Raw genomic sequence first — 27,333 nt, 5'->3', positions numbered from 1 at the left:
GATTTGGTTTCTATTTCAAGGAGGGCACATTGAAAGTAGTCACATTGAATATGTAGTCACATTTTTTTTCGTAAGCATAAACTTACTTTAAAATATTTTAAGAAAATTTATTTCGCTTCATAATTTACATCCATTTTTAAAGAGTTTGAGGTCGTTTGTGCTTTAGACCCCTTCTTGGCTGTTGCATCTACGAGGACCGTCATGCCCAGAAGAGCGATCACCACTATCCATATCAGCTTCATTATTGACTCCTTAAATTTTGTACAATTATAAATTGTATATATTATTAAGCCATTTCCATCATTTTTGTCATGTGACATGCAACATTTCTTGGTGGATTTCGCTGCTAGTTATCTCTACTCAACATTTTCATTTTTTTTGCATTTTCGCCGTGTGCTGGCCAGCAGGTGTTAATCTCTTGGTTAGTTATAGTTTAGATTCGCAGTTTTTTGTTGGCTTGGCCTGGCCTGGCTGAAATGCGGCTTACTTTTACCCAGAGCGCTTGGCCACTCAATCAATTCCCACTCACAAAAGTGAAAAGTCAAAACGCGGCGTTGTTTTTGCTTTTGTTGGTTATGCGCATGCGCGCATGTAACAGCTGCAGGTAAGCAGACCAAGCAATTACCTAGTAACTCATATTTACCGTCAGACATTTAGTACATGCATTAACTTGGCCAAAAGTAGTTGAACTGCTAGTGCTCCTGCTGCCGCGGCCAAAGCAAAGGCTGTAGCTACTTCTGGTGTACATTTGCGACATCGGCCAAACAAAATAAAACAAAGCAATAGAAAAAGTTTGGTACACAGGTAGAAAAAGGTATTGAAAAAGGTAATCAGATATATTTTATAAAATGCTATTTCAATATTAATATTCTCGAATAAAATAGTTATTTTTCTCTATCTTGCTATTTTTTAAAAAGTATTATTATTATCTATATGCAGTATTTTTTATTAACAGAAAAAATATTATATTGTATAATTTTTAGTTACTTCAGTAACGATATGAAATGTGAAAAGTATATTTTCAATGATTGTTTCCCGTGTACCCCAAGCCATCGTTTGGCAAACATACCCCAACAATGGCTGGCAATCAGCAGCAAACTTTGACTTTTGTCTCATTGTTTCATATTTATTAGAGTCCCGGCTGGAACCTTACAACCAACAGGCCAACGACGCGTGCATCTTTCCGAAATTGCTGTGGGAATTGGCTTGGGCCACCGCAGCCGCCGCCGTTGCTCTTTTATTGGTTATCCTTTTATGCGGCTCGGGCTTACGCAACCGAAAACGGCTGCGATTGTGGCGCCGTAATTGAAAATTACATTCGAGTAGCTGCTCAGCACCAGGGCATCCCAACGCATTCAATTACCGGCAATTTATATTAACTTATTTGCAGGCCTGGCGAATAAAACACGAATTTGCTGGGGACTGGCCAGCCCGATGGCGCAGAGAAATGTGCGTGGTCAGTGGGAAAATGGGAGAGAAATATACGGCTAATTGCCAGCGAACATTGAACTTAAAAGTGCAACCGCAAACGGCCAGCAAGTCGAAGCCGCTTTCGTTTGTTTCGGTCACACACTGCGTATGCGCAATAAAATGTTTTAAGCAGCCTTGCAAGCCAGTCAGGCCGTAGGATCCATCGTCACCTGGCCAGTTGACATAAAAGCGGGAAATTATCAGGTGTAAAACGCATTGGGCATACATTGTCTAGGGTAAATGTTTATGGATAGGGTAAACGGACTTATGGACATTGGATTGGCCTAATCTATTGGGCAAATAAAAACGACAGTTACACACAAAAAAAAAGAGTTAAAATCGATTATTAGAGATTTAGTTTACCTTAATGTCAGAGCTATTTAGTTATATATATTTTTTAATTATTATTATTTTTTTAAATTGTCTTGAATATTTTTAAATTTTTTTTAGTGGGTTTTACTAAAAATACACTTGAAACTACACTGATAATTCCTAATATATTTATTTGCTTTTAATAAAACGATAAGACATAGAACACAAAAATAAAGATGATGTTGTTTTTTCTTTTCACATTTTTTGAGAATGTTTTGTGGCGCCCAGGAAGCTGGACTTGGTCCTGTCGGCTCCGATCTGCCATTCTTCATTACTCAATCCGTCCAGCCGTCATCAACGCCGTCAGCTTTGATTATGAACGCCATGATATAACTGCCGCCGAGGCATAATCTGAAAAGCCTTTCAACGGTAACAAATAATATTCACCTGAATTCGGTGTGGTAACAGCAATTGCAGCCGCCCCTTCTGCCTTTGCAGCCCCTCGACTTCTGCCGCGGGTCTTGAGCCTCGGCTGCTGCCGTTGACATAATAAATAGCTGAAGAAATTAATTAAATGCAAATTGCCAAATCGCATAATCATATCATATGGCAGCTGGGACAGTCGAGCGACACTCATTTTCGTTTTCATTTTCATTTTCCAAGACCCCAAGCCTTTCGTGTGTGTGTGTGTGTCTGTGTGGAGCAAGACGCGGAAAAGCCGAGAGTGCCAAGTCTTGTTGGCGGCGGCTCTGCAATTTTCCAATCGATTTTCTCGCAGCTCCAATTGTATCATTGACTAATCAAAATATTTACGCTTTGCATTCACAAGCCCGCGGTAATTGTTAAATATTTTAATTTAACTGCAAAGTGCCACTGCCATTTTCACACATCGCCTGGGCTTGAGGAAATCGGGCGGCGCCGGCGTCGCCAGTTTTCCCATGACGACTTCCTTGGACTTTCCCAGCCCGAGTGTCTCATTAATTAGGCGCCAATTGAATGTGTGTCTCCCTCTCTGCTGCTCCGCCGTTTCCTAGCCAGTGAAAAGCGCTTTTCCCCCACGGGGGAAGAGCGGGGAAAGGCTGCCGCAAAGTAGGTTAAATACTTTTACCTTATTCCGCAGCCGGCTAATTGCTGTCATTTTTGGCGCAGCTTTGTTTTTCCTGCTGCTGCTGCTGCTGCTGCGGCACAAAGATGCAGCAAATTAACAACTTTTCAAGCGCGCCCGAACCGGATATTATGAAATTGACCAGTTTCGAGTGCCATATCGAGATTATAAAATGGTTAAATTTATGCAACCGCCTGGGGGCCTGGAAGACAGGACCAAAAACCGGCTGCAGAGCCCCTAATCAAGTTGTCAGCTTGGACATATATTTCCATGCACCGCTCGGAAGGTAAATATGTATCGTTTTATTAGTTTATTTATGAGCCTGCCCGGCTGCAGGGACAACGCCCGCGATCTCAATGTTAAGTTGAAGTGCAAGTGCCACTCGAACGGGGCCCACTGTGCGGCTACGTTATGGGAAGACATTACGTATACGTAAGTCACGCCCTAGCCCGAAATGAGGGGGAAATCATAAACACTTTCACAGAGCCCCTCGGTGTGGTGCAAGCCGATTGCCTCAGCAATTAGTTAATGACCGAATATGTATGCCAAAAAGAAAGAAACCGAAAGCAATGAATTGGAATGGAATGGAGAGCAGTTGAATTAGCATACAATAAAACAGGCGAGTGCACATGAAAGTTACCAGAGTCGGGCTAATTAAGTAGGATACATGCTAATCAATGGTCTAAGAAGCATATTTTATGTAATCAAGTTCGTAGGGTACATTTCCGAGTGGTATATGTAGGAATATTTAAGCTGATAGCACTACCAAAATAAGAGGTTCGTTCACACCAAGGATGTTTCAGTACGTACTAAACTCGAGGCCGTTCACACAAGTATTTGCAGATTTCTTAAGCATTTCCATTTCCGAATATTGTCAGTCTTTACCCAGAACTAGCATAATAAAACAGTCAAATGTACGTAAAGGTAATCAGTGTTGTCCTAAGTGCTAAAATATTTGATTTCATCAAGCATTGCCCTCAGAACCAATTGCATACAATTTCCTACTACCTTCAGCCTTTCCCCATCGAAGGAGATTTTATTTCCAGCCATCCCAGCCAAGCATGAAAGTGAATGTACCAGACACAAATTCGTGAGTAATAAAAACCAGACCATACAAATCTGAAATGCTACAAAATAACAAATACACTTCAAAGTGTTTGGAGTGCTTTTTGGCAGCTGAATTTCGCAATCTACGAGGAGTGTGCGTGCCACAAATTAAAGCTGCCGCAATAATGGAATAATAAATCAGCATAAATATGCATCGGCGGAGAAATGGCGTGGAGAGCGAAAACGATAACAGAAATCAAAATGCAATTCGCATTTCCTTCCGTTTTTTTCCAGTTTACCTGAGCTTGGCACTCGCCATGGAAACGCATTTGGAAATTTGGAGCAATTAAGTGGCAAAACATTTACACTTGACTGCAACGTGCTCCCACCGAAGTCTTCCTGAATGGCGGGAATATCCATCCGAAACCCAACCCGACCTGCTGTGGGCGACACAAATTAACCTAAATGACGGGAGGATGGGGGAACAAGAAAATAAAAACATAAACTTCAAAGGCGGCTTGCGATTTTGATTGGGATCAAGACTGCTCCACTTTGGCACCCGGAAGATATTTCAAAAATGCCACAGATACTGGGCGCCTCCGATTGCAGCCTCAATTATGCCGTTCAGCGTGTGGAATTCTTTTGTTGCTCTTTTCGCCTTTATGGCCAAATTGTGATCACTTTTTATGGCCAAGGTATCGGCAAGAGACGTGGCGCGAATGAAAAGTGAAAGAAGCTTACCTAATAACTAGCGCAGGGCTTGCTCTTGTCTTAACTAATATCGCCTACGAGCACAGAGATAAGAAACTTAACAAACCTAAAAATTTATATCCTATAATCCTTATATAATAAAGGAATTAATTACATTCTCAAATTGTATATCATCAAATAAACATAAACAATTAATTTTCCACTTTAAGCATTTTTTGTATACTCGTATATTGATGTTAATGGGCAAACTCATTTTAGAAACTTATTTTTACTGTGAGAAAGATTTATTTCTAAAAAAATATTATTTAATATCATTTGTAATTAATTTAAAACATGAATGGCTCTGTACATTTTTTGTCTCTAACATTTTTCTTAAATTTAAAGTATAAACATGTATTTCTTCAGTGTACTTTTGGGTAACAGGCCCTCCTCCTTAATATTTATTGTTGAAAACTCTAAGGCCTTTACTTTTGGCCTGGTGAAACACTTACTCTCGCCTGGCCTCACTTAGACTGGGTAAATTGGGCAGGAATTCACGGCGATTTGCCTCAATGGCTCGCTGTTGCCAATTTGCATCGCTTGGACTGCTATTGACCAGTGGCCTGGGCGGTGGTAGGCCCTCCTCCGTCTCCTCGACTTGCGGAGCCTTCTCGGCATTGTTGGTTTTGGCCCTGTTGTATTTCGAGCTTTCCGATTTCTTGGGCTCTGCAGTGCTGGCGGCCTTGGGGGTTTCTTGGTCCGCTGGCAGTTGGAAGGGAACTATGGGAAAATGCTGGGGAATGAGATTCTGAACCGGCTGACCCTTGGCTGGGGCCTTGCCATGGATCACATCGAGCACCGCTGGTTTCAGCACATCCTTGGTCACATCGATGTGGTTGAGGTCGAGACCATGCTGCTCCTTCAGCTGCTGGGCCACTTGGTCCGCCACGTTGGACACGCTCACATTGAGGTGACTCTTGGGATCCCAGGTGACATTGGCAGGGGAATCCGTTCTGCTTCTCTCCACCAGAATGCCGGGTCTTTCGGTGGGCCAAATGGATTTCACCCTTTCATCTCCTGCCTTGAAAGTCCGTATCTTGGCGGAGTAACGCCCATCCTCATCCGCCTGATAGTTGGTGACCTCTATGCGTCCATCGGGCCTGGCATATCCATAGCTTCCTTGAATGCTGCCATTCGCAAAGCGTTTTTCCTCGCGGAACTGAGAGTTTTTTGACTGCGGGTCATCGACCTCATAGCCAAAGGCATAAGTGTTGGGTCCTATAAATGAAGCAAAGCATTTATTAATTAGCATAATATTTAATCTTATAAATAATCTATTATATTGCCTACCATAGGGCTCGTGCAGAAAATAATTGCGCACTTTGGCTCTGCTACTCTCATTTTTATCCGCAGTCTTGTTATATGCCTCGATTTTCGCTGGCGATGGACTGGCCAACGTGGCGTATACTTTTGTGACTAAAACAAATATCTGCTGATGAAAGAAAACGTTTAGCATATATTAAGGCGTGAGGATTGTCGAGAGTAAAAGCTACAAATTACTTTGGGACTTTAAAATATGATTGAAAAGTTAATGATTCGCAGCTTGCATTAACTGTTTTTGGAATACATTTTTATTTATTTACAAATAAGTGTCGATCCTTCTTTACTCTTTAAGAAACTTAAAAGACTTATTTTCCAACCTCCAAAATGGGTTACTTGACAATCAATATTTTTTTGGCATAGCTCTTTTCTTGAATAAAAAATCTTTCTATAGTTAAAGGGTTTATTTTAAAGTTTATTAAGTTAGAATTCTATAAATATTTCTCTTAGGATAGGAAACAGTTAGAACGCACTTATTATACTTTAACTTTCAGTACATATACGGGTTGAAATATCTTTTCTTTTGCACAAAAGTTACAAATTCCTGAGTAATGAACTAATGCGTACACAATTTATTTGCGAGTGGCTTGTTCCTACGCACTTACAAAGAACCAAAACAGATTTGACGAACATCCCATGCTGAATTTTAATGTTTTTCGTCAATAGATCAATCACATTTATAACGATTTCAATACCTTTGACCGGTGAGTTCCGCGAACTTTCGATGGCAAAGACAGACTGAAGAACCGAGAACTTAAAACGAAATGGAGAGGCCTCCAGGTGGGTGCGAATCCCCATTAGGAATACTTCGTCGGAATGCTAAGTAATTTTTTCATTTTTGACTTGGCATATTATAAAAGTAATAATTATTGCCCCTCCATGCTAATCTTCACGACCTTCGCCGAAGTTTTAAGCCAACCCAAGAAAAAAGAGTACATTTCAAAGTTTTTTTTTAAATATGATTTTTTATTTATTTTTTTTGTAGTTTTTCTTTCTATTTCCATTATAACGTTTTCGCATTTCGTTTGCTGTTTGCTGCTGTTGTTGTTCTCGTTGTTTTTGCATACAAATGTTTATGGGGAATATATAGTACATAAGTGTAAGACTCAAATGAACCTTTGAGACGTGAGAGACATGTGAGAGTTTTTTGTTTGTTTTTCGTTTATCCTCCTAATCGAGTACAATGTTTTATTTTTTTGTTCATTTTTTTCGTACGTTTTTCTTCTTTGTTTGTTGTTTATAATTAAGCTGCATAATTGTTTATAAATACACAATATATGTGAAAAATACTAAATGCAAAAATGAAACTAGATACAAAGGTGTCAGACTGAGAGAGTGAGTGAGAGATATATAAGGTGAGAGCGAGAGAGATAGTGAGTCGGTGAGTGAGTGAGACGGGTGAGAGTGGAAGAAAGAGGCGGCATGAGGTCACGAGGATAACAGCGGGGGTTCCCAGAGTACCAGCTACTAATGCACTGACCGGCCCATCTTCGGTGATCTCCTGCAAGTCCAGGGATACTTCTATCTTAAAAATCCTGCCAAACTGCCAGCCATCCCGCAATGGCACACGATTTTGCACGCCCACCGTTGCTCTCCAAGGGGCGTGGCAGTTTAGGGACACTTGCCACAGTTTGACAGTCATCACAAAGGCTTCCAAAGAAGATAGTACAGGAAGGAAGGTATAGGGGGTATAGCACAGAGGAAGGAGAGTCATAAATATATTACAAAAGTTTAGCTTGGGAGAGTGAAAGAACTAAGCGTATAAATAAAGTTCTATGTACAGACGGAGGAGAAGTCCTAAGAGAAGCCTTTGTGTGAATTTTCTGGACTTTTCGGGGCACTGCGTGCAAAAGTCTGCCAGGGAAATCGGGATTTCTGGTTAATCGCGTACATACATATATACAAAACAAATATAACATATATAGTGTGGAAAAACTTGTCACTCCAATTCCGATTGTTATCCTTTATGGGCTCATCAGCCGCGTTCCAGTCATTCCGCATGCCAAGTCGTTATGAATTTGTGTTTTCTGTTCGTTTTCTGTTCGGTTTCTATCCTTCGTCCTTGTGCCATGCCAGGATCAGCCGGGTGCCGGTACACGCCCCCTAAGGCGGCCCGTGTCTACTAAACTCTTAGCTACGCTTACTTACATACGAATTTTTCATTTTCATTTTCATGTTCGTTGTTTGTTTGATATTTTTTTGTGGTTTTTTGTTCGTTTTCTGTTTGTTGTTCCTATGATTGGTTGTTTGTTTTGTGGATGGATGAGAGAGCGAGAGGGAGAGCACCTTGGCGACTAAGTCGGGCTCCCGCTCCTTAGTAGTGGTGCAGCAGGGGGGCGTGGGCCAGCACGGGGGCGGCATGCAGCACGGGCGCGTGGGCGATGATCTTGGTGGGAGCGGTCTTGTGGACCACGGCGTTGAAGCCATTGTGGTCGTCGGCGGTGTAGTCAACGGTACGCACCGAACCATCGGGCTCCACCAGGGAGTACTGGCCTGGAATTAGCGGGGATAAGATGGGGATTAAATAGCGTAAGGGTAAATAAATATTGCTTAAAAGTCCAGTTTATATGGACAAATAAATAATAGACTGCTTCGCTCTTTTCTTACATTTGCTAAACAATATCTAGTGGTATCTTTTATGATTATAATTGTTATAAATAACACGTATCACGTTTTGAATGTCTTAATTATAATTTTACCAGGACGAATAAGTCATTATTTTTAACATCTAATCAATTTAAAATGAAAATTAATAATAATTCGAATATTTTATTTTTTAAAGTCAAGTTCGTTGCCCAAGTCTTTTGTTTAGAAGCAAAACGTATACTTATTTAAAAAATAAGTATAATTCAAAATGCAGTTTTAAAAAGTTGCACCTTCAAATTTGTTCAAGTTCGTTGCCTAAGTCTTTTGATTTCAGTATGATTTTCAAGTTCGTGGCTTAAGTCTTTCGTTTTCATTTGTATTATGAAATAGTTTTTACAGATTTTATAATTTATTTGCAATGAAATTTTTAACCCTTTTTTAATCTCTGGTGAGGATACATCCAAACCCTCGGAACACTTACCCTTCACCACATCACCGTCGCGCTCCTCGGCCTGCGACTTGATGTCGCCGGTGTGGGGATCCTTGATGCCGTAGTTGAAGGAGTACTTGGGGTAGGCCACCGGCTCGGCGTGGACGGCATGGACGGCGTGCGACAGGATGGGCGCATGGTGCACCAGCGCAGGGGCGTAGTGGCCCAGCTCGATGGGGACGGCCTGAGCGGCGGCGATCAGCAGAGCGATGGCAACAAAGTACTAGAGGGGGAGAAGTGAGCATCAGGATCGGGGATTCACTTTTGGTGGGGTTTCAGCACACACCTTCATTTTTATAATCGCTTGGCGGCACGAACGGCAAACGGACACACGGCGCGAGCACGTAGCTAAAAAACAAGGACAAAGGACGACTTTGTGGCTGGTTCCTGTGCAGAGGAGGCTGTGAGGAGAGCTCGAGTGAGGACCGTTAAGAGCACGAAATCGTTAGCTGAACTGATGTCTGCAACGATGACCAAAAGTATTTATATACGCGTCGGTCGCCGACGACTGCAGCCCGACCACAGACGACTGGAACGAACGAGCGCATGCAGCTGTGCCACCGGTGGGCTGGGGTGGGTGGCAGAGCAGGGGGAGCCAGGTGGCAGTGGGGCCATACCACGCATGTGCCACAACAATGATCCCCTAGAGCCCCCTTCCGCCGCCCCCCCCCAAAATCCGCAGTTAGGTGCGGCATTTGTTTCTCGGGCCGAGAAGGCGTTCGTTCGGTGACTTAGTTTCGCTGACTGTTTGTCTGCCTCTCGCTGTCGCTGCAATTGAAAGCGACACTTTTGCACTCTTGCATTGGCTCTAATGATCTAAGCTCTTTATTTATTGATTTGCCGACATGATTACGACCGTTTTTGGGGCCGAAAAATATTATTACCATATCTGTGGCAATCAAGCGGGGCGTCGTTATAATTACCACGCCACCACCACCAAGACCAAGCACCAAAACCAACTTGCGTAGCTTTCATGCCACGCAATTTGTTGCCTGACATTTTTGCGACCGATTTCAGTTTGTTATTTCCCCGATCCGCAGAACTGTGAGTGGAATTTCGATGTTGGCAAATAGTTTGACTTGGCTAAGCAAATCACAAGCGGCTCAATCAATGTTTTTCAGTGGCTTGAGACGAATGTTTGTCGCCCAGATTGCCAGAATGATAAATATGGGATGGAATTTTGGATACGAGATTGGTGGCTGATAAATATTTGAAAAGAAATGCACTCGTTTTTATGATCTTAAATGAGTCTTTTTAGAAATAATAAATATTCCAGGGAATTTCGGATAAGGAATTTCTTAGGGGGAATGCTTATAAATATTTCAAAATAAAATGCACTCGATTTATTTTTACGATCTTAGCTGCCTTTTGAAAAACTGGAATTTGAGGAATGGTAAATGAATGGAATTTTACTCAAAGATACATTGTGAATGTAGATGTATTATTACTGTTAATAGACAACTAGCAAAACTATACATAGTTAATTAATACTACTTATAGCCAATCCCAATTACTTTTATTTGCCATCCCAAATTAACTAAAGAGCATGACTTCAACTCCTCCTCCTTTCACGCTTGCCCAACTCCTAAAATACAGATTTTTTGACACTTTTTCAGGCAACACCCACAACAAACAGCCGAAGCAAAGCGCTCTGGCATGACATATCAGAAAATTATGATTGTATCTTATAAAACACACACAAGTGGCAATTAAATGCAGACAAACAGCCGGGGGCTGGGGCGGGAAAGGGGGGCCCTGCCTGCCATCTGAGCAAGCGATGGGAAAAAAACCCAATGTTCGTCTACTGGGTGCAAAAAAACGACATACAAGAGCCGAAACAAACCAACAGATACTCAGATCGCACTATAAGAGATCACTTTGGAGTGGGCCTGGCCATTAGCATGGAAAGCGAAGACAAAGACACAGAATCGACTTACATAAAACGGCTTTAAAGGCGACACATTTACACGGCTGGCCGAAAATCGCTCGAAACAATTGCCAAAAAAAATGCAAGGCAAAAAGAGTTCGGGCCAAACAAGTTGGCCACGTCACGATCGCACTTTGACAGAGCCAGGAGTTGCAGGGGCTCGGTTCGGATGTTAGATGGCTATATGGCTAGATGCTTAGTTGGTTAGTTGGTTAGTTGGTCACTGGACAAGACAGTTGGAAAATCGCAACGACTGCGACAAGCTTTGTCTCTGCCTGGATCGCCGGTTGCGCAATGGTGCCGGAGCCGCCATTGAGACACTGCTTGATCGATCGAATTGTTTTGCATGCGTTAATTGCACTTGTCCACGCATATCGCAGCCCCTCTAATCCCCTGCCAAAATCCATATCTCTGCGGGCCCAGCCTGAGATTTATTATATCCGCGGCTCCGTCTGTCGATAACTAGAACAAACATTTTATCTTGATTTATGCTCGCCTAGCTGGCAGTTTGTTTGCCTATGTTTGGACAATGGTTTGAAGTGGGAGGGCGGCCGTTGAGGTGGGGCACTGGAGGGTTAATGGATCACTGAACACTTAAACGCACTTTGCTGGGGTTTCATTAGGCCGAGCTGGGTTTTGCGGGGTACATTCGGGTTTCTGAGGTATAAAAACCATACAAAAATATTATAAAAGTCTTATAGATAGAGCTGTAATACTTTTAATATTTTTTAAGGTATGTTTAATCATAATTTTTAAAGGGTTATACTACATTTTTAAATTTAGATACACATTTTTCTTTCACATAATTGGAAACTATATTATTTATTATATATAAACCCTATATTTTAAGGGATATTTTGAATGTTTTGTCCAATCATCTTAGGAGTCATCGCCAAGTCGAGCCTTTTCGTGTGATCGCCTTTTTCTAAAATCTAGCCATTGGCTTAAATGACTTGACAGTTATAGATTTGTGGCTTGATTTATGCAGTAGGCAAAGCAATTTTTTGTTTCCTTCGTGATTGAGACTCGAAGGTCTCCAGACTATGCATTATCTACAGCTGGACAATGGCCCGCGGTGGGTTCAATTAGAAAGTGAGTTGCAGCGAGCACTCGAAGCAATGTGATCTGTTGCACAACGCTGCGTATGCGTAACGTGCCATATCCGGCCATCACATCCGGTGGACATTACACAACCTAGTCCCAGCACTTCCGAGGCCCTTGGGGGATCCTCATCCGATTACAACCGGGCATCGCATGACTCGGGCTAATTAAAACGTATCGAGCCGGGGGATTCTATCACGTCCGAAGCAGACGCATGCTAGCCATGTTTAGAGGTTTCTCTGGTCTGCGATTCTATGCCGCAGAAGGGGACTAGCAGGGGGAGGGGATTAGTGGACCATAAGAGCGGGCTGTCAATTAGCCCGGTCCGGTTGGAGCCGTCAGCCCAATTGTGCGATTACCGACGCCAAGTTGGTCGGCTGCGTGGCATTTCGGCATTATTACCGCATCGCTGGCACAACCAGACGTCGTTTGATCCACTTTCCAGACTCTTTCGGCCGGCTCTCTGCTTTTCGCACATTTAATGCGCCTGCGCGCATTTGCGCGCTGGAAATTAAGCGAGTGACGAAACGGAGCCACCAGCCAGAGCCGAGCCAAAGACCAAAGTGGATCACGCATACGGGGGGAAAATAGATTTTCCGAGCTTGCAACAAAACTCGCCTGTCCATCGGCCCGCTTGATTGAGTCCATGCGAAAATGAAAATGAAAAAGAAAACGAGATCGAAATTGAATCAAAGTTGCAGTCGGCCTGGTAGATATATCTACACTGATAAAAAATGCAAGTGTTCATTAGAGTCAATAATGTCACAGGCATTATACTCAATTTAGGCATATTAACTTGCATTGTTAATAAATAATTATTAATTATTTAAATAAGGGGCAGTCATTTTTACTTTTAGAGTTGTTTTAAATAAGGGTAAATTTGAATTCCTTTGCTTAATTATTGGTAAATTTAACTATTATTCAAAACTTCATTACAAGCATATGCCACTTCGCTTTTATCAGTGCAGTATGTATATCCACTTGACGTTGATGTTGATGTTGCAGTTGCGTAAAAGCCCCCTCTTCGCCCCCCTTAACCCCGGTGAACTGGCGACAAAGGCTCGCCAGATATTTCAATTAGCGATTTATTTAGATTTCTTACTCTTTCGGCACAGGAGTCTCGGGATTATGCAAAGATATCTCTCTTCAAGAGGCAATATTTACCATACGATTCATGGAGGATACATATATTATGTGTGAAAATGGCTTTCATGGTAAAAAATAATCGATTTTTTATATATTTTACATGGTTTATTTTGGTTCTATCACAATAGATGAAAACAATTAGTTACTGCATATTATAGTACTTATGTTAGAAGCCCATCTAGTAGTCCTCGCTGCTGGCCTCCTCATGCTGACTGTGAGCGTCTGCCTCCACGTATCCCTCCTCGCTGCTGCCCTCGTACTCCTGGTGGTCTCCCTCGTCCTCCTCCCCCTCCTCGTCCTTCTCCCCCTTGCCCTCATGCTCGTCGTAGTCCTCGTGCACCTTGTACTGGCCATTTCCCTGGTGGGGTGCAGCCCTGTGAGGCGTCTCCTCCTCCTCGTCCGCCTCCTCCGCCCCTTGGGCCTCGGAGCTGTCGTGCCTCACCTGGTTGTCCACCGCTCCGCCACCCGCATCCGCCTCGTGTCCATGGCCGTGCAGCGTTTTCACACCGTTCGTAATAACCTCAGCCTGAAAGCCGTTGGCGTCGTCGGCCGTGTATTTAACCACACGCAAGGTGCCATCCGGATCGACTACGCTGGTGGAGGCCGTGGCGAGAGAAATAAAATTAATTCAAAGTGCGGCTTGATGCATGTTCGAAGGTGTGTAATTGGTGTTTAGTGGGTTTTTATTAATATTTGGCATTAGCAAGTCGTTACATGAATTTCTGATGACACGAAGCTGTCGAAATGAGTAGTTTGCGGCGCCTTACAAGTTGTTTATTAACTTAATGAATGCATTTTTTATTAATTGGTGGTATTTGATTTGCAAGTTACTTTTTGGTTGTTAAAGGGATGCTAAACTGTACATTTGGCCACCACAAAATGGAGATATTTAACAACCCACATTTGATGTTACAAATTGTGAACTGGTCTAGAAATTTTAGAGATTTTCTATTTCTCGTGTTTGTATTATTGGTCAAAATATTGTGTGATTTGCAAACTTTGCAATTTCACTTTGATTTATATATCTATTATTTATTCCTTTTTTATGAGAAAATAGGAATATATTATATGGACCCTGCTTGTTTTGTAATTCCATATTCTTTAAGAGCTTATATTTTCATCATATTCACTACCCGCAGAGCAAGCCCCCTGTTTGGGATACTAAGTAGTATTAAAGTGTCCACGATGCCATATCAATTTCAGCTCAGTGTGACGCTAATGAATGCGTTGACAAGTTGTCCGCAGCCCGACGCCCCTCATCTCAGCTGGTCAGCACGCATCCCCAGTTTACCCACTCCAAACTCACCTGTAGACGCCGCGCACCTCGTCGCCGTTCCGCGTCTCCTTGCGGTTCTGCAGCACGCGCGTCTTGCCATCCTCGACGCCATAGGCGAAGCTGTACTCGGGACGGGCCACATAGTCGACGGTGCGTCCGTCGTGGACGGTGACCAGGTGCTCCGGCCCCGCCACCGGACCCTCGAACCTCGCATAGGAGTAGCCAACCGCTGCGCATGCGCCGATCATTCCGAGTCCAGCAATTAGCGCCAACAGGGGCTGCCAATCTTTGAGGAGCCGCGCCGCGTGGCAAACGCGTGCCCCTCTTCGCGACGCAATGCGGAAGCCAAAGCGAGATGCGATCCGCCGCTCGAGTCCATATCCATATCCATGCCCATCTGGGTCTCCAGCTGAGCTGGTTAGGCGACGCTTCTTCATTGCTCTGCGTTGACTGGTGTGATTGGCGACTGGGACCCTGCGATCCCCCGATTCTCATTCGCATACTAAGCGTGAAATGTGGCACTTACTGGGTATTTATATAGCCAGGGATTTTGGGCGAAATGCCTCCAAGTCTTTTGGCCACAAGCATTTCCGCGAAATTATGCGCTTCAATGGAAAGCAGCCGAGTGGAACTCGAGTTTTGCTGGGATGTGGTCGACCGATGACGTTGGGCATGGCCACAAATTGCCCCAATCCAGCAGGGCTTACACAATGCCCCGCCTGACGTCATCGATTGGGATGTGCAGGGGCGCACGAAAGAAGGGGGTGCGCCGCGGAGGGGTCTTAAATCACAAATTTTAAATGCCACGATCCCTGATTGACCATCGCACATCGCGGCGCAATTTGTTCGGCCTGAAAATCGCTTTAAGTGCGTTCAGTTGGCCAGTTGACCAGGCACACTGACAGAAAATATTTAAAGCTAAAGTGGGTTTCATTTAAGTATATATCCAAGCTTGTTTTGTACCAAAAATCTCGTTTGAAAATGCCTGTTATATTATCCAAATATCAGCTTTAAAAGCATTCTGTTAACGCCCACCACAATTTACTTAAATAATGCTTTTTTACAAAATTTTAATTGGAAAATTTTCAAGAGATTATTAAAAGATGCAATACAGAAACCTCTCCCCCTGAGGGAGAAACCTCTGGGCCATTTAATAAACGATTTTAATCACCTATATTTTAAGTACTCAACAGTTTGGTGTGCCAAGTCTTAGATTATTTTCGAGAGATATTAAAAGATGCAATTAAAACCGCGTAGATGCCAGGCGATTATGTTTTTTCCCCTGTGCAAGTGGCCAAAAAATCGAACATGGAACTACCGCCGATGGCCAAGATAAACCACCTCCACGGGCCAGAGGCAAGCGCAGCTGCAGCCGTTGAAGCTTTGACCTTTTTCTGAGGGTCTGGCAGAAGGAGAAAAATACAGAAAAAAAATGGGAAAAAAGGAAAAATCCAAGGAAAATCAAAAACCAAAAAACCAACCGGCGGAAAGCAGCCAAAATATGGCTATTATTTCGGCTGCTTCTAATTTATAAGCAACGCGCGCAGAGGCAGCCATTGTTGGCCACGGTTGAAAAATGCATATATCATTGGCCTCTGGTACTCGGCGGCAGTTTGTTGTGCGCACAGTAGTCGATGGATCGCTTTTCGGGGGCCCGGAGTCCCCGCACTCCACTGGCCATCGTGGGAAAACTCGTCGGATGCCCCGGTGGCTGTGTCTGGGCGCGCAGAAAGCGTCGCTTAATTACCCACTGCCCATTACACAAAGGCTGAGGCAACGAGAACCGCACATGGATCGCCGCGAATCTCTTTTTGGCCGCCAGCAACTCCGCATCAGCGTAATTAAGACGCAGACGCAGCTCGTTTACCCTTTAGCGGATGGCGGATTTCGGACTCCGGTGACACGCAACAAAAGTGTCACTGCATTATGACTCCGGAGTGGCGCAATGCAAATGCCTGTCGGTCGGCTCTATTAAAGCGAAACTAAGCCACATGCCAGCGAGTCATGTTGCCACTGCGGCGGCTTCTGGCGGTGTTGCTGGAGCTGCTGGTGCCACTGCCTCTGCATCTGGATGCGAGTGTGGTGCTTTCTGCGGCCAACATCGGCCCACTAACTGGGTATCCTAGCCAGCCAGGAAAGATCTCTGCGGCCAGATAAATTGCACATGCCATTACACTCGGAAAATTGCCAAGACCTTTACTATAAGACCTTGGGATGCAAGTACAAATCTTTATACATTTGCCTTAAGAAAAGATAAAGAACTACCATTTCATACCATCAACTCTTTTCTAAGATACCTTTTCTCAATCTAAAAATATTTATTTAATTCTTGATATAATACCAAAAAGTTCACCTTTAAAACATTCCAACAAAATGGTATTTATGATATGTGGTATGGTATATATATAATGATATATCTTTAATAACTTTTAGAACTCTTAATTTATAACCCCAATATATATGTTTTATAATTATTATATATTACAATGTATTGTAAAACTTTCCGTTGCGTGAAATGGTAGACAAGGAATAACTTAGATTTCATTTAAGACTTAAGTAACTTCGTGAATTTAGAAGACATTTAGAGGAACTCTCCAAACATATTAATATTTTAATTACCTTATACATTTCTTTTATAGTTAAGTAAGCCTAAAATTTATCCGAGTGCACTAGTGTGCTTTTCTACGGCCAGTTATGTAAGGCATCGCTGTGCCGGCTTTTCTGCCCCATTTCGAGTGAAACCCGCTTTGGCTTCGTTTTCCATTTCATTTGCACCATGTCGCGGGGCTGGAGACGGAGCCGGAGGACCAAGATCTCGATCTGGAACGAGTACAAGTCTCGGCCTGGTCAGCTTCTCGCCACTCTCGATTGCAAAACTCACACGCGTTTTCATGAAAGCGAAAAGCGGGAAGAGTTTACTCAATCAGTTGGCTGTGGCATTTCCATTCAGTTGCCTTCTTTTACACACAAGTCAAGCACACGATAACTGAGCCGAGGATTATTGGAAAAATTGTGATAGTAACTCTTGTTTTTATTTTTTCCTATTTGTTTTTGCAATGATTTGCGCCTCGCGTCTGGTCGTAATCAACTTGCCCAGTGTCTGGCCACCATCGAGAACTAGTCGTTCGGAAAAGAGGGATGCCAAAGGTTAGTAAAAATATTTTCTAGAATTATGAATATAGTTTTTAACTCACTTAGATGGCGGTCAGAAAACTGAACCAAAGGACTTCCAGCGACCTTTGCAGTTCCACACCAAAAGGGGCTATATCAAGTGGTTCAGCAGGCTGAGTCGCTGCCAGAGAGCTCGTAGCTTGTCGGGAAGAATGCAACCCAGACTGTAGAATCTCTAGTCAATCCTGGAATTATATCTGTTGCTTTTACTTTGAACTTCTCTTTGCTCCACTTTTTATTCAGCTGGCTTCCTCTGATGATTGGCAATTAAGATTGCATGGGGTGCATGGATTGGCTCACGTAGGTGACCCATATTCGGAGTGGCTCAGCTGGGAGCCGGTTGCTGGCCTGTTATGTGGATGGCGGCAAAAGTTGGTCAGTGGAGCGGTTCAGCCGGTGGCCAGTGAACCACCGTGACACGGCAAATGGCCAGCAGCTCTGAGCCCCTTACCTACACTGCGAAAAATACCAGTATGAAAGAAATTTACATATCTTTTGCTACATTTCCATTCATTGCCTTCTTACTTGCCTTGAAATATGAAACACTTTGGACCATTATAGTTATATATATATATTTTGATGGCCTCAAATATCTTTAGACTAACCTAGGCATTTTATTTATAATAAATATTTATTAATACGTTTAAATATATTTTTAAGATACCATTCCCCTACTTCAGTGTGCCGTCGCTTTCCTCGTTTTTTATCTGGCCAACAGGCAAATTAGTCAAATGGTAACAATTATGTAATAATCTAGTTATACTTGGGCACCGAATGTCCCGGTGAGAAGTGGGCGTTGCATGTTTGCCTTTCACTTTTTTGCCATTTTTTACGGATCGGCCAGCTGGCGCAGGATATATATCAAACGGCACGATTATACAATGGAGCCGATCGCCGGATCGCCGGATCGCCACGTAATTAGTCGCCTCTGAAATGCGGCAAACAATTGCAAACAGTTTGGCGAAACAATGTTTGAGTGTGCTCCAAGCTCCGCTCGGCAATTGAGACATTATTCAATTTGTGACAACTGCGAGAAAGACAAAAACTAGAGCTGAAAACAATTAACTGCATTTCGGCGATTTCCCAAAGCGATGTTCTAATTTTGCAACCGAAAAAAGAGAAATACCTTGCTGGGCCCAAAGTTGTGAACATTTAATGAGCACCAAAATCGTAAATTTAATTTATATCGTTTTCTAAGCTTTTTGTCAGACGACAAATTTCGTAATTTTTTTCGCTTTTTGCTGGTTGCTGCTGGGTTTGCTGGCTTGCTGGCTTGCTGGTCTGCCGGCGGATCGTGTAAACTGTGCCGACTCGGCGTGGAGCTTTGGATTGGATGTGGAGCCTGGTTGCATGTCAAAGGCGCATGAAACGCCGCCAGGCTGCCACAAGAACCGAATGACACTCGGCCTGGTCCATTTTGGCCGCTCCGCAGAGCTGGCTGCGTGGTAAAAAATTATCCATGGAGTCCAGCATGCCGTCCATGCAGTATGATATGGTCAGAATACCCAGCAGTGTGTAGCCTTAATTGGCACCTCGACACTTGGCCAGGACCGAGCTGAATCGGCTCGAGTGGCTGTGTAGGTGCACTTGATGGTTGCTTTTCGGTGCGAGATTTATGTTCTTGGGGCGCTCATTGCCCAACCGCCGCTGGATCCGCTAAAGCTGGGAAGTTGCAAGTTGGCACCTTGGTAGCCGCGCTGCCGCTTTATGATAGAGTGTCCCGTCCAATGGTCACGCAATAAATTTTGACATGACTTACGCACGTTCGAGGCGGCCGATGGGGGGCAATTGATATGAGTGCGGGCCATTATGTAGATCTAAGTGATCGCAAACATCAAATAACACTTATACGGCTCTTGGGCGAGACAGCTGGGGCCACACTGCGTATGGGCAATTAAGTCAGGTGAAAAAGTTCACAATTTAATTTATCTATGGGACTTATAAGCATATGTCAGCCCTTAGAATTCTAGGAGATAAAAAACTTGTGTAATCAGAACGAAGTTTCTCTAATAAATAATAAACAATAGTCCTAAGTAGTTCAGCATATACAAACCAATATATTTTTATTAGACAGATGACTTAGACAACCTAATAAAGTGACCTAAAACCAAAAAATTAAAGTTCTTAAACAGAAACAATAACAATTTCAACAGTTTTAAGAAAACCAAGTTAAGAAGGCTAGTTTAAACCCTATATATTACTTCATAATTTTTAAAAAATAAAAGCAAATTAAAATAGTTAGTTTTGTTTTCTAATTACTTTGTGATACCTCCTTCCCTTTCGACGTCGCATCTTTAACGACCGCTCTGCCCCAGAAATGTCGGCGATTAGCCAAGAATTTAATTTGGCTGCACCCTCGCCTCCAACACCGGCCAATTTCCATCTGCGTAATCGCTTTGCGAAGAACCGCCCACCTCGAATCGGAAAACCATTCGACTGCACGATTACATGTATGCAAATAATAAAAGTCCCATTTCCAATAACTCAATTACAAATGCACAGGTTCGGGCAGAGACATCCATAAACCGATTGATTGCAGGGGCCGGGCCTAGAGATCGCAATTACCCAGCAGTCGAACAGACGTCGTTAATTAAACACACAATTGCAGGAGGCGGGGAGCAGTGATTATAATTGCCGCTTGCTAAGATTGGACGATAAAAGCCAGTGGTAATTGACATTTAAGGCAATTCATTAACGCGGCCAACACATGGGAGTCAAAAAGCCAAAGTTAAATACTTGCCAAATAGCAGCAGGTGGACTGCCGAAAGGAAAAACCACGCGGGAAACAAGAATAACATGGCTAATCATGCACTAGATTTCGGGAAATGTGTTTTTCACATGCCCGACTAAAAAATGTTGTCTCGATTTTTTGCGAATTTCCCCCGCGCATTTGCATACGAGTGGCCCAGTCGGCGGCGCCACAATTCCCAGCCTCCGTCCCCAGCCAGCTAGGCCCGAAGATTTCGGAGAGCCGAGTTGTTAGCGGCGATTATTGTGGCTCGCGGACGGGCTGCATAAATCGGCTTAATTGCTATATTTAAGTTCTATATTTGGAGCTCTGGCCAAGTGCGCTGTCTAGTTGTGCAAGTGACACGGCCAGCCTCCGTTTGGGCCTGCGAACGCAATTTATGCACCGCTTTATCTTTTGGACAGGAGCTGTAATTTATGCAAATTAATATGTGCGCGATGGTGGTCTTTTGGGAGTTCTTGTTTTGCAGGTGTATATAAAGTAAAAGGAGGGATGGTAGGCTAAATAGCCCTATTGTGTGTGTAAACATAAAAAATTAGAAGATATTTCCAATAGCAATATAAAATGTCATTTTTCTTCGTTGGAAAACATAAAAGGGATTGCCGGTTTTTTAGGGAATAGTAAATTTTGAATTTGAAAATTCGTTTAAAGTAACAGTTAGAGATGACAAAAAATCAATCGAAAAGTCCGCCGCTGACCTAGCAGAGACACCAACCGCCCACCCTGGTATTTCAGTATTTTTATGTTACGTAAGCGAACGTAGTCACTGTTAAAATAAGCGGCGCTGTTAAGATGCTTTAATATCTAATAGCGGCAGCGGAAGTGCATCTTAACATCTCGTTATCGATGGCTGCGCTGTAAACATCGGCATTTCCTCCGATGTCTGTGCCGATGTTTCTGCAACTCTAAGGTCACACTGCACCTTTCTGAGGTCACACTTTTCCGCCATTTTTTTTACCGACTTGAAACTTTTTTCGCGAGACTGGAGAACATAGTTTGTGCACGCGTAGAATATGTAAATAGATTAGAATTCGCACGATCGGACGACTGAGAGCCTAGGCAAGTGCACAAATAGCGAGCGGTTGGTCAGCGGAGCGAGGCCCCCGGAAAAGCGAGGAGCAGCACGCCGGTTTCTGCTCCGGCTTGCGCTGAAGACACTGTACGAGGCGCGCGTGAGTGCGAGTGAGACGGAACGAGTGCCGAGGGCGACTGTGTGCGTGCGAAAGTTGGAAAAGCGGCGGAAAATCGGTGGTTGCGCCTAGGAGGAGCTCCTTTCCCGGCTCAGCATGGGCGACGTGGTCTTGGACCTGTACGCGGAGGACCTGGACAAGGACTTTGCCGGGCAGGCTCAGGTAGGAAACCGAAAAGAGTCGCTCTGCGGGGCGCGTGTGTATGTATACACCAGGGTGGATCGATGTGCGAAAGAAAATGCTAGGGGGTGGAATGCTACCTATCCTGCGATATGATATTCATGAAGGGTCCATAGTTTAGTCCTGGCTGGCATCATAGTTCATATAGTGAATTTACTATATATTTACTAGATACAAGGTACCCCGAGAAGTTGACATCTTTGTTAGTTCACACTCAAAAGAACATAGTGTTCTCTTTAAAAACCTTTGCCTCACCCTTACAAGGCCCACATGACTAAGTTATGCCAAATCTGGAGTCCTACAATTACTGCATTGGTTCTGCAATCAACTCCTAACCCCATTTTGGTGGTTTCTATTCGGAAAATTCAAACACATGGCGAAATCTTACCGGCTATTTTAGAGCGCAATCGATCTAACTTACAGCACAATCTTGCAAAAGCTTTCATAGAAGTCAAAATGATTACCAGCAGTTATAGTTTTTACCCCCACTTGTTAATCTCTTTATAAACAATGTTTCCCCTTCTCCCGACAGGACGAATTTGGAGGCGATGGAGTGGACCTTTACGATGACATAGGCGGTCCCACCGAGGCGGCGGCTTCCGGTGGCGGGGGCGGCGGAACGCCCTCTGCAGACGGAGCCGCTGGGCCGGGCTCCGGGGAGTCCGGAGAACGAATTTCTGGGGGTCCCAATGGGGTATACCATCAGAGCGGTGGTAGCCTCACTCCGACCATGAACCGGCGCTACCAGCTGTACGTGGGCAATCTCACTTGGTGGACCACCGACCAGGATATCGCCAACTCGCTGCGAGACATCGGCGTGAATGACCTGCAGGAGGTGAAGTTCTTTGAGAACCGGGCCAACGGCCAGTCGAAGGGCTTCAGCGTCATCTCGCTGGGATCGGAGTCCAGTCTACGCGCCGTGCTCGACCAGCTGCCCAAGAAGGAGATGCACGGCCAGGCGCCGGTGGTCACGTACCCCAGCAAGCAGGCGCTCACCCAGTTTGAGAGTCTGCAGAAGACGCGTCCGGTGCCGCCGCCGCAGCAGAATGGACCGCCAAGGGGGCCGGCACCGCCCAGCATGGGCGGCGGACCTATGCCCTCTGGACATCCGGGTGGACCGCAGGGAGGCGGGCCGCCTGGGCATCCGCCACGTGGGATGAACTCCATCATGCAGCCGGGCCAGTACCGGCCGCAGCACATGTCGCAGGTGCCCCAGGTGGGCGGACCCAACTCCGGACCTCCGCGCATGCAGGTGTGTAACCGTTTCACTAGCCCCCGCATTGCCCTATTAGGTCTCATTGTTCGTAGAAAAACTGCTCGGCTCTATTTTGCTTTGTTCCTACATTCTTCACATTTTATTATTTTCCGATTTTCATTAAAATTGTTCTGAATGCAAAATTTGCTTACCTAAGTAAAATTAGAAACCCTAATTATACGACTTCATGTATAGTTTATAAACTAAAGACCCTATTTCCATTGATCGATCCGGCAATTTTTGATATTTGTTTTGTAAATTTATAAATAAAACTCCAGTCCATCGTACAAAATAAGTTCCTACTATTAAAGAATGTATATTACTCGATATATATTTCATATATCTTTTGTTTATTTATAAACTAAACACCAACTGTCGTTATAAATAAGTTTCTAAGATTGTTTATGATTTTAAGTGTTTTATTTTATTTCGGTTTATTTACAAGTAATTTCAGAGCAATTTTTGTAGCACTTCTCAGCCTAAGACATTTGTACTCTTTTTATTTTCTGTACTTAAGTTTTAGACTCTCAATCGAGAGAACCCAATTGTAATTGAAATCGAGAGTCCGAAAGACATGAAATGCCTTTCTGGCTCCACGCAAATAAGATTAACTTTTAATTTCCGTAAATGTACCCCTAACGACTACTGTAATTGTAAAATCCCAGCTATTGTTATATAAAATGTTTATGTATTACGATTTATGTTCTATTCCATGTCTTTGACAACGCTTACGCACACTTCTACCCCACAACAACAACTACTACTCGACATAAAACGTAATATGTATTAATATAGCCGCCAATGCATCCGCAAGGCGGGCTCATGGGCAACCAACAGCCGCCACCCCGGTATCCGTCAGCGCAGGGCCAATGGCCAGGTCAGCGGCCAGGCGGACCACGACCAGGTCCACCGAACGGACCGCCGCAGCGACCAATGGTAACAATCCCTAAAGCACTGAGTCCTCTTATAATCTATGCCATACAATATACTCTAACGAAGCGAAGAAAAGGAAGAGAGACTAACAAAACTTAAGTTAACCGTAGTTAACTTAGTCTTAAGCGATGTATTCAGAACATTTAAAGTAATTCCACAGATCAGCCCATGCAACTCCAACTCATTCCATAGCCTAGACGCTGTTTTCGTGTTTGAGAATATTAACTAATCCGTTTCTTTCTGCTTTGCAGTTCCAAGGAGGACCCATGAGCATGCCCGTTAGGGGTCCGCCGGGTCCCGACTGGCGTCGTCCGCCCATGCACGGAGGTTTCCCGCCGCAGGGACCGCCCCGAGGCCTTCCGCCAGCGCCTGGTCCGGGCGGACCACACGGCGCCCCCGCACCCCACGTGAATCCGGCGTTCTTCAACCAACCCGGCGGCCCTGCCCAACATCCGGGCATGGGCGGTCCGCCGCACGGAGCCCCCGGTCCGCAGCCCGGCATGAACATGCCACCGCAGCAGGGCATGAACATGCCGCCGCAGCACGGACCGCCGCCCCAGTTCGCCCAGCATGGACCACGCGGTCCATGGCCGCCACCGCAGGGTAAGCCACCGGGTCCCTTCCCTGATCCTCAGCAGATGGGACCGCAACTCACGGAGGTGGAGTTCGAGGAGGTGATGAGCAGAAATCGCACAGTCAGCAGTTCGGCGATCGCCAGGTGAGTGCAAAGACCGGGAATTAATTTAAACTCTTAGATAAGTAGTTAATAAAACTTAAAAATGCTAAAACATTATTGTATTTTACAAATTACTCCGTCATATGGTGTCCATATGGAGAGTGAAAACCAGAAAAGAGCCTCCATATAACAAGATGCAGATAATAGAACTTTAAAATCAGTTCTCAACAGAACCGATTTACCACGATTTACCATAGTTGTTATAGTTGAAAGAGTATGCGCATTGATTATTTCATTCCAAAAATGGTTCTCCCTCACAAGTTTCTCGATCTCCATTTGTATGCAAATTTATTCAATTCCATTCTTTGCTTTCAGAGCTGTTTCTGATGCGGCCGCTGGTGAATATTCGAGCGCCATCGAGACGCTGGTCACGGCCATTTCACTGATCAAACAGTCCAAGGTAGCGCACGACGAGCGCTGCAAAATCCTGATCAGCTCGCTGCAGGACACGTTGCATGGCATTGAGGCGAAGAGCTACAACAGGCGCGAGCGGTCGCGCTCCAGGGAGCGATCCCATCGCAGTCGGCAGAGGCGCGAGCGTTCAACGTCCAGGTATCGCGAGCGTTCTCGGGAGCGGGAACGCGATCGGGATCGCGAGCGCGAGCGGGATGGCGGGTAAGCTCAATGTTATAACTCATTTAAATGACAAATAAAAATGTCCACTATTTGATTTGCTTTCCAGCAGCTACCGGGAGCGGTCACGCAGCAGAGAACGGGAACGTCAGGCTCCAGATCACTACAGGGATGACAGGTAAGGCAATTTCTACTGCATATAATTCGCTTCTCTGTCTCATTCGAAAGATCCAGATACATTTTTCATTATCCTACATTTAGTAACTTTATTTTCACAATCATTTTCATTAGACAAAATGTGTTTTTACCCTCAATTTTCGAATATATGTTTAGTCTTGCAGTAAAATTCAGATAAATTCGATATTTACACAAACATAGTTCGTCAAGATTAAATATAAATTAAATATCTTTAAAGAACTTCGTTGCTATCAAATACGTTGTAGAAATATTAATGCAAGCAGATAAGAAAACAGTCAAGCGAACTAACCTCTAATTCCAAACGTGAACCCATAGTAAATTTAATCCCATTCTCCGACAACAGCCGATCGGTGCGTCCGCGAAAGTCGCCGGAGCCCGTAGTCGCCGAAGCTGCTGAGGCACCTTCTTCGAAGCGGTACTACGAGGACCGGGAAAGGTATCGATCATCGGACAGGGAGCGCCGCGACCGGGATCGGGACCGTGACCGTGAGCGGGAGCGCGATCGTGACAGGCGCGAGGAGCACCGTTCCCGGCATTGATTGCCGCAAGTGGAGGATTGGAGCAGCGCCAGCGGATCAGTAATCAAGAGTAAAGATGCAACGCAGATATACTAAACACACTCTATTAACAAACAATAAGCCGCAGCTTGGTGGGATGACAAGCCAGCCACAATTAACAGATTTTCGATTTGTATCTAACATTACCAATACGTAGGATATGAATATGGCATACAGCATAGTTCTCCTAGACATACTATAATAAGCCGAAATGCTGACAAGATTTTACCAACGACGGACGGGGACTGTCTCCGGACCTCTACAACTCCACAACCCAGCGCTTTTGGCAGCAGTGAAACCGACCGCAGAGTTAGCAGCAGCAGGAGGATCGATGGGACAGTCGGCGCGGGACATTTTAGACACTGATGGGCACTGGATCATCAAACAAGAAACCACTAGCAATCCTGCACCGCCGTCTTCGCAGCAGAATTTCAATATTATTGTACTCTAATATTTCGGTTTATTTAATAAAACATAAACGTATGAAAAAAGAATTGTTCCAGAAAAAAACCTCCACCAAAACTGTCTTGTATTGCGTGTCTTCTTGTACTCTTATTATAAAAACCAACCCTAATCCTATTAGTTAATGAATTTATAATTGTACAACAAAATTGTATGTAAAAAATTACAAAAATTATTGCACTTGTGGTGCAGTTTATATTGAAATTGTTATATTAACAAAATCATTTTGCCGACTGAGGCTGAAAATCGTTAGCCCTAATGTATTTTCGAAGATTACGCGCTTCTTTTGTTGTATTTTCGATGCATTTGTTTAATCTTGTTTTTATTTACCATATAAATTTAAGACGATCATACTTGTGTGCCTGTGAGACTGAGAGTGAGTGAAACTGTAGCATTTAAATGCCGACTGATCCCATCCGCAATTTGTATAGAATAAGTGTGTGACTTTTGCCCAAATGCCATGGTTTTTAGACTAAATTACTCTATAAACACGACCTAACCGCATTTAGCGTAGTTAACTTTACTAACGCTCGAATTTGTTAGTTCCTAACATAGGTTCCGAAAGAGGAACAAAGCCACCCAAGTTCCCCGAGATACTGTACTACTCGCGGCTCATTTTACACAACTTAGCCCTCCTATTGTATCATCTACATTTTACTTTTTTAAATTATAGCCTTACTTTTTATTTGTACATACATTTTGTAAACGATGCCCGACTAAGATCATGTCGCACTAATCCTGAATTACAATTACACCTCTGTTAAAGCAAGCCTACGATTTAAGGTACCTGTAACTCTTC

General features: G+C 44.0%; 5 protein-coding genes across 9 annotated transcripts; 2 read left to right on the top strand and 3 right to left on the bottom strand.

The window, feature by feature from the left end:
- Positions 1-4,952: 4,952 nt before the first annotated feature.
- On the bottom strand, positions 4,953-6,727 carry LOC108034475 (uncharacterized). Of its 3 annotated transcripts, none has more exons than XM_044094677.2 (4): positions 6,700-6,721; positions 6,610-6,643; positions 5,975-6,116; positions 4,953-5,902 (listed from the first exon to the last, which is right to left on the bottom strand). In XM_044094677.2, exons 2-4 carry the CDS (start codon positions 6,640-6,642, stop codon positions 5,133-5,135), a joined length of 945 nt encoding a protein of 314 aa, XP_043950612.1. In that variant the 5' UTR covers position 6,643; positions 6,700-6,721; the 3' UTR covers positions 4,953-5,132. The 3 variants fall into 3 exon arrangements, with proteins under 3 accessions (XP_043950612.1, XP_043950611.1, XP_043950613.1); XM_044094678.2 differs by having other exon boundaries at positions 4,954-5,902; positions 5,975-6,113; positions 6,700-6,727; XM_044094676.2 differs by having other exon boundaries at positions 6,610-6,727.
- Positions 6,728-6,971: 244 nt separating this feature from the next.
- On the bottom strand, positions 6,972-9,524 carry LOC108034754 (cuticle protein 8). The gene is made up of 3 exons (XM_017109703.3): positions 9,367-9,524; positions 9,072-9,303; positions 6,972-8,497 (listed from the first exon to the last, which is right to left on the bottom strand). Exons 1-3 carry the CDS (start codon positions 9,370-9,372, stop codon positions 8,319-8,321), a joined length of 417 nt encoding a protein of 138 aa, XP_016965192.1. The 5' UTR covers positions 9,373-9,524; the 3' UTR covers positions 6,972-8,318.
- Positions 9,525-13,432: 3,908 nt separating this feature from the next.
- Positions 13,433-14,967, bottom strand: LOC108034747 (uncharacterized). Its single transcript, XM_017109695.2, has 2 exons — positions 14,561-14,967; positions 13,433-13,847 (listed from the first exon to the last, which is right to left on the bottom strand). Exons 1-2 carry the CDS (start codon positions 14,965-14,967, stop codon positions 13,433-13,435), a joined length of 822 nt encoding a protein of 273 aa, XP_016965184.1.
- A 2,508-nt stretch (positions 14,968-17,475) lies between these two features.
- On the top strand, positions 17,476-17,917 carry LOC108034756 (uncharacterized). The gene is made up of 2 exons (XM_017109705.1): positions 17,476-17,677; positions 17,729-17,917. The coding sequence occupies exons 1-2, from the start codon at positions 17,587-17,589 to the stop codon at positions 17,869-17,871; spliced, it is 234 nt and encodes a 77-aa protein (XP_016965194.1). The 5' UTR covers positions 17,476-17,586; the 3' UTR covers positions 17,872-17,917.
- Positions 17,918-21,365: 3,448 nt separating this feature from the next.
- On the top strand, positions 21,366-26,566 carry LOC108034740 (cleavage and polyadenylation specificity factor subunit 6). 3 transcript variants are annotated; one of them, XM_017109685.3, is made up of 7 exons: positions 21,366-21,802; positions 22,353-23,072; positions 23,871-24,011; positions 24,260-24,726; positions 25,060-25,359; positions 25,430-25,495; positions 25,859-26,566. In XM_017109685.3, the coding sequence occupies exons 1-7, from the start codon at positions 21,737-21,739 to the stop codon at positions 26,052-26,054; spliced, it is 1,956 nt and encodes a 651-aa protein (XP_016965174.3). In that variant the 5' UTR covers positions 21,366-21,736; the 3' UTR covers positions 26,055-26,566. The 3 variants fall into 3 exon arrangements, with proteins under 3 accessions (XP_016965174.3, XP_016965173.1, XP_016965175.1); XM_017109684.3 differs by having other exon boundaries at positions 25,427-25,495; XM_017109686.3 differs by lacking the exon at positions 23,871-24,011 and having other exon boundaries at positions 25,427-25,495.
- The last annotated feature ends 767 nt before the right edge of the window (positions 26,567-27,333 follow it).

This window comes from Drosophila biarmipes, chromosome 3L (genome assembly GCF_025231255.1).
Source record: "Drosophila biarmipes strain raj3 chromosome 3L, RU_DBia_V1.1, whole genome shotgun sequence".
Classification (NCBI taxonomy): Eukaryota; Metazoa; Arthropoda; class Insecta; order Diptera; family Drosophilidae; genus Drosophila; species Drosophila biarmipes.
This window is presented reverse-complemented; position numbering and strand designations above follow the sequence as displayed.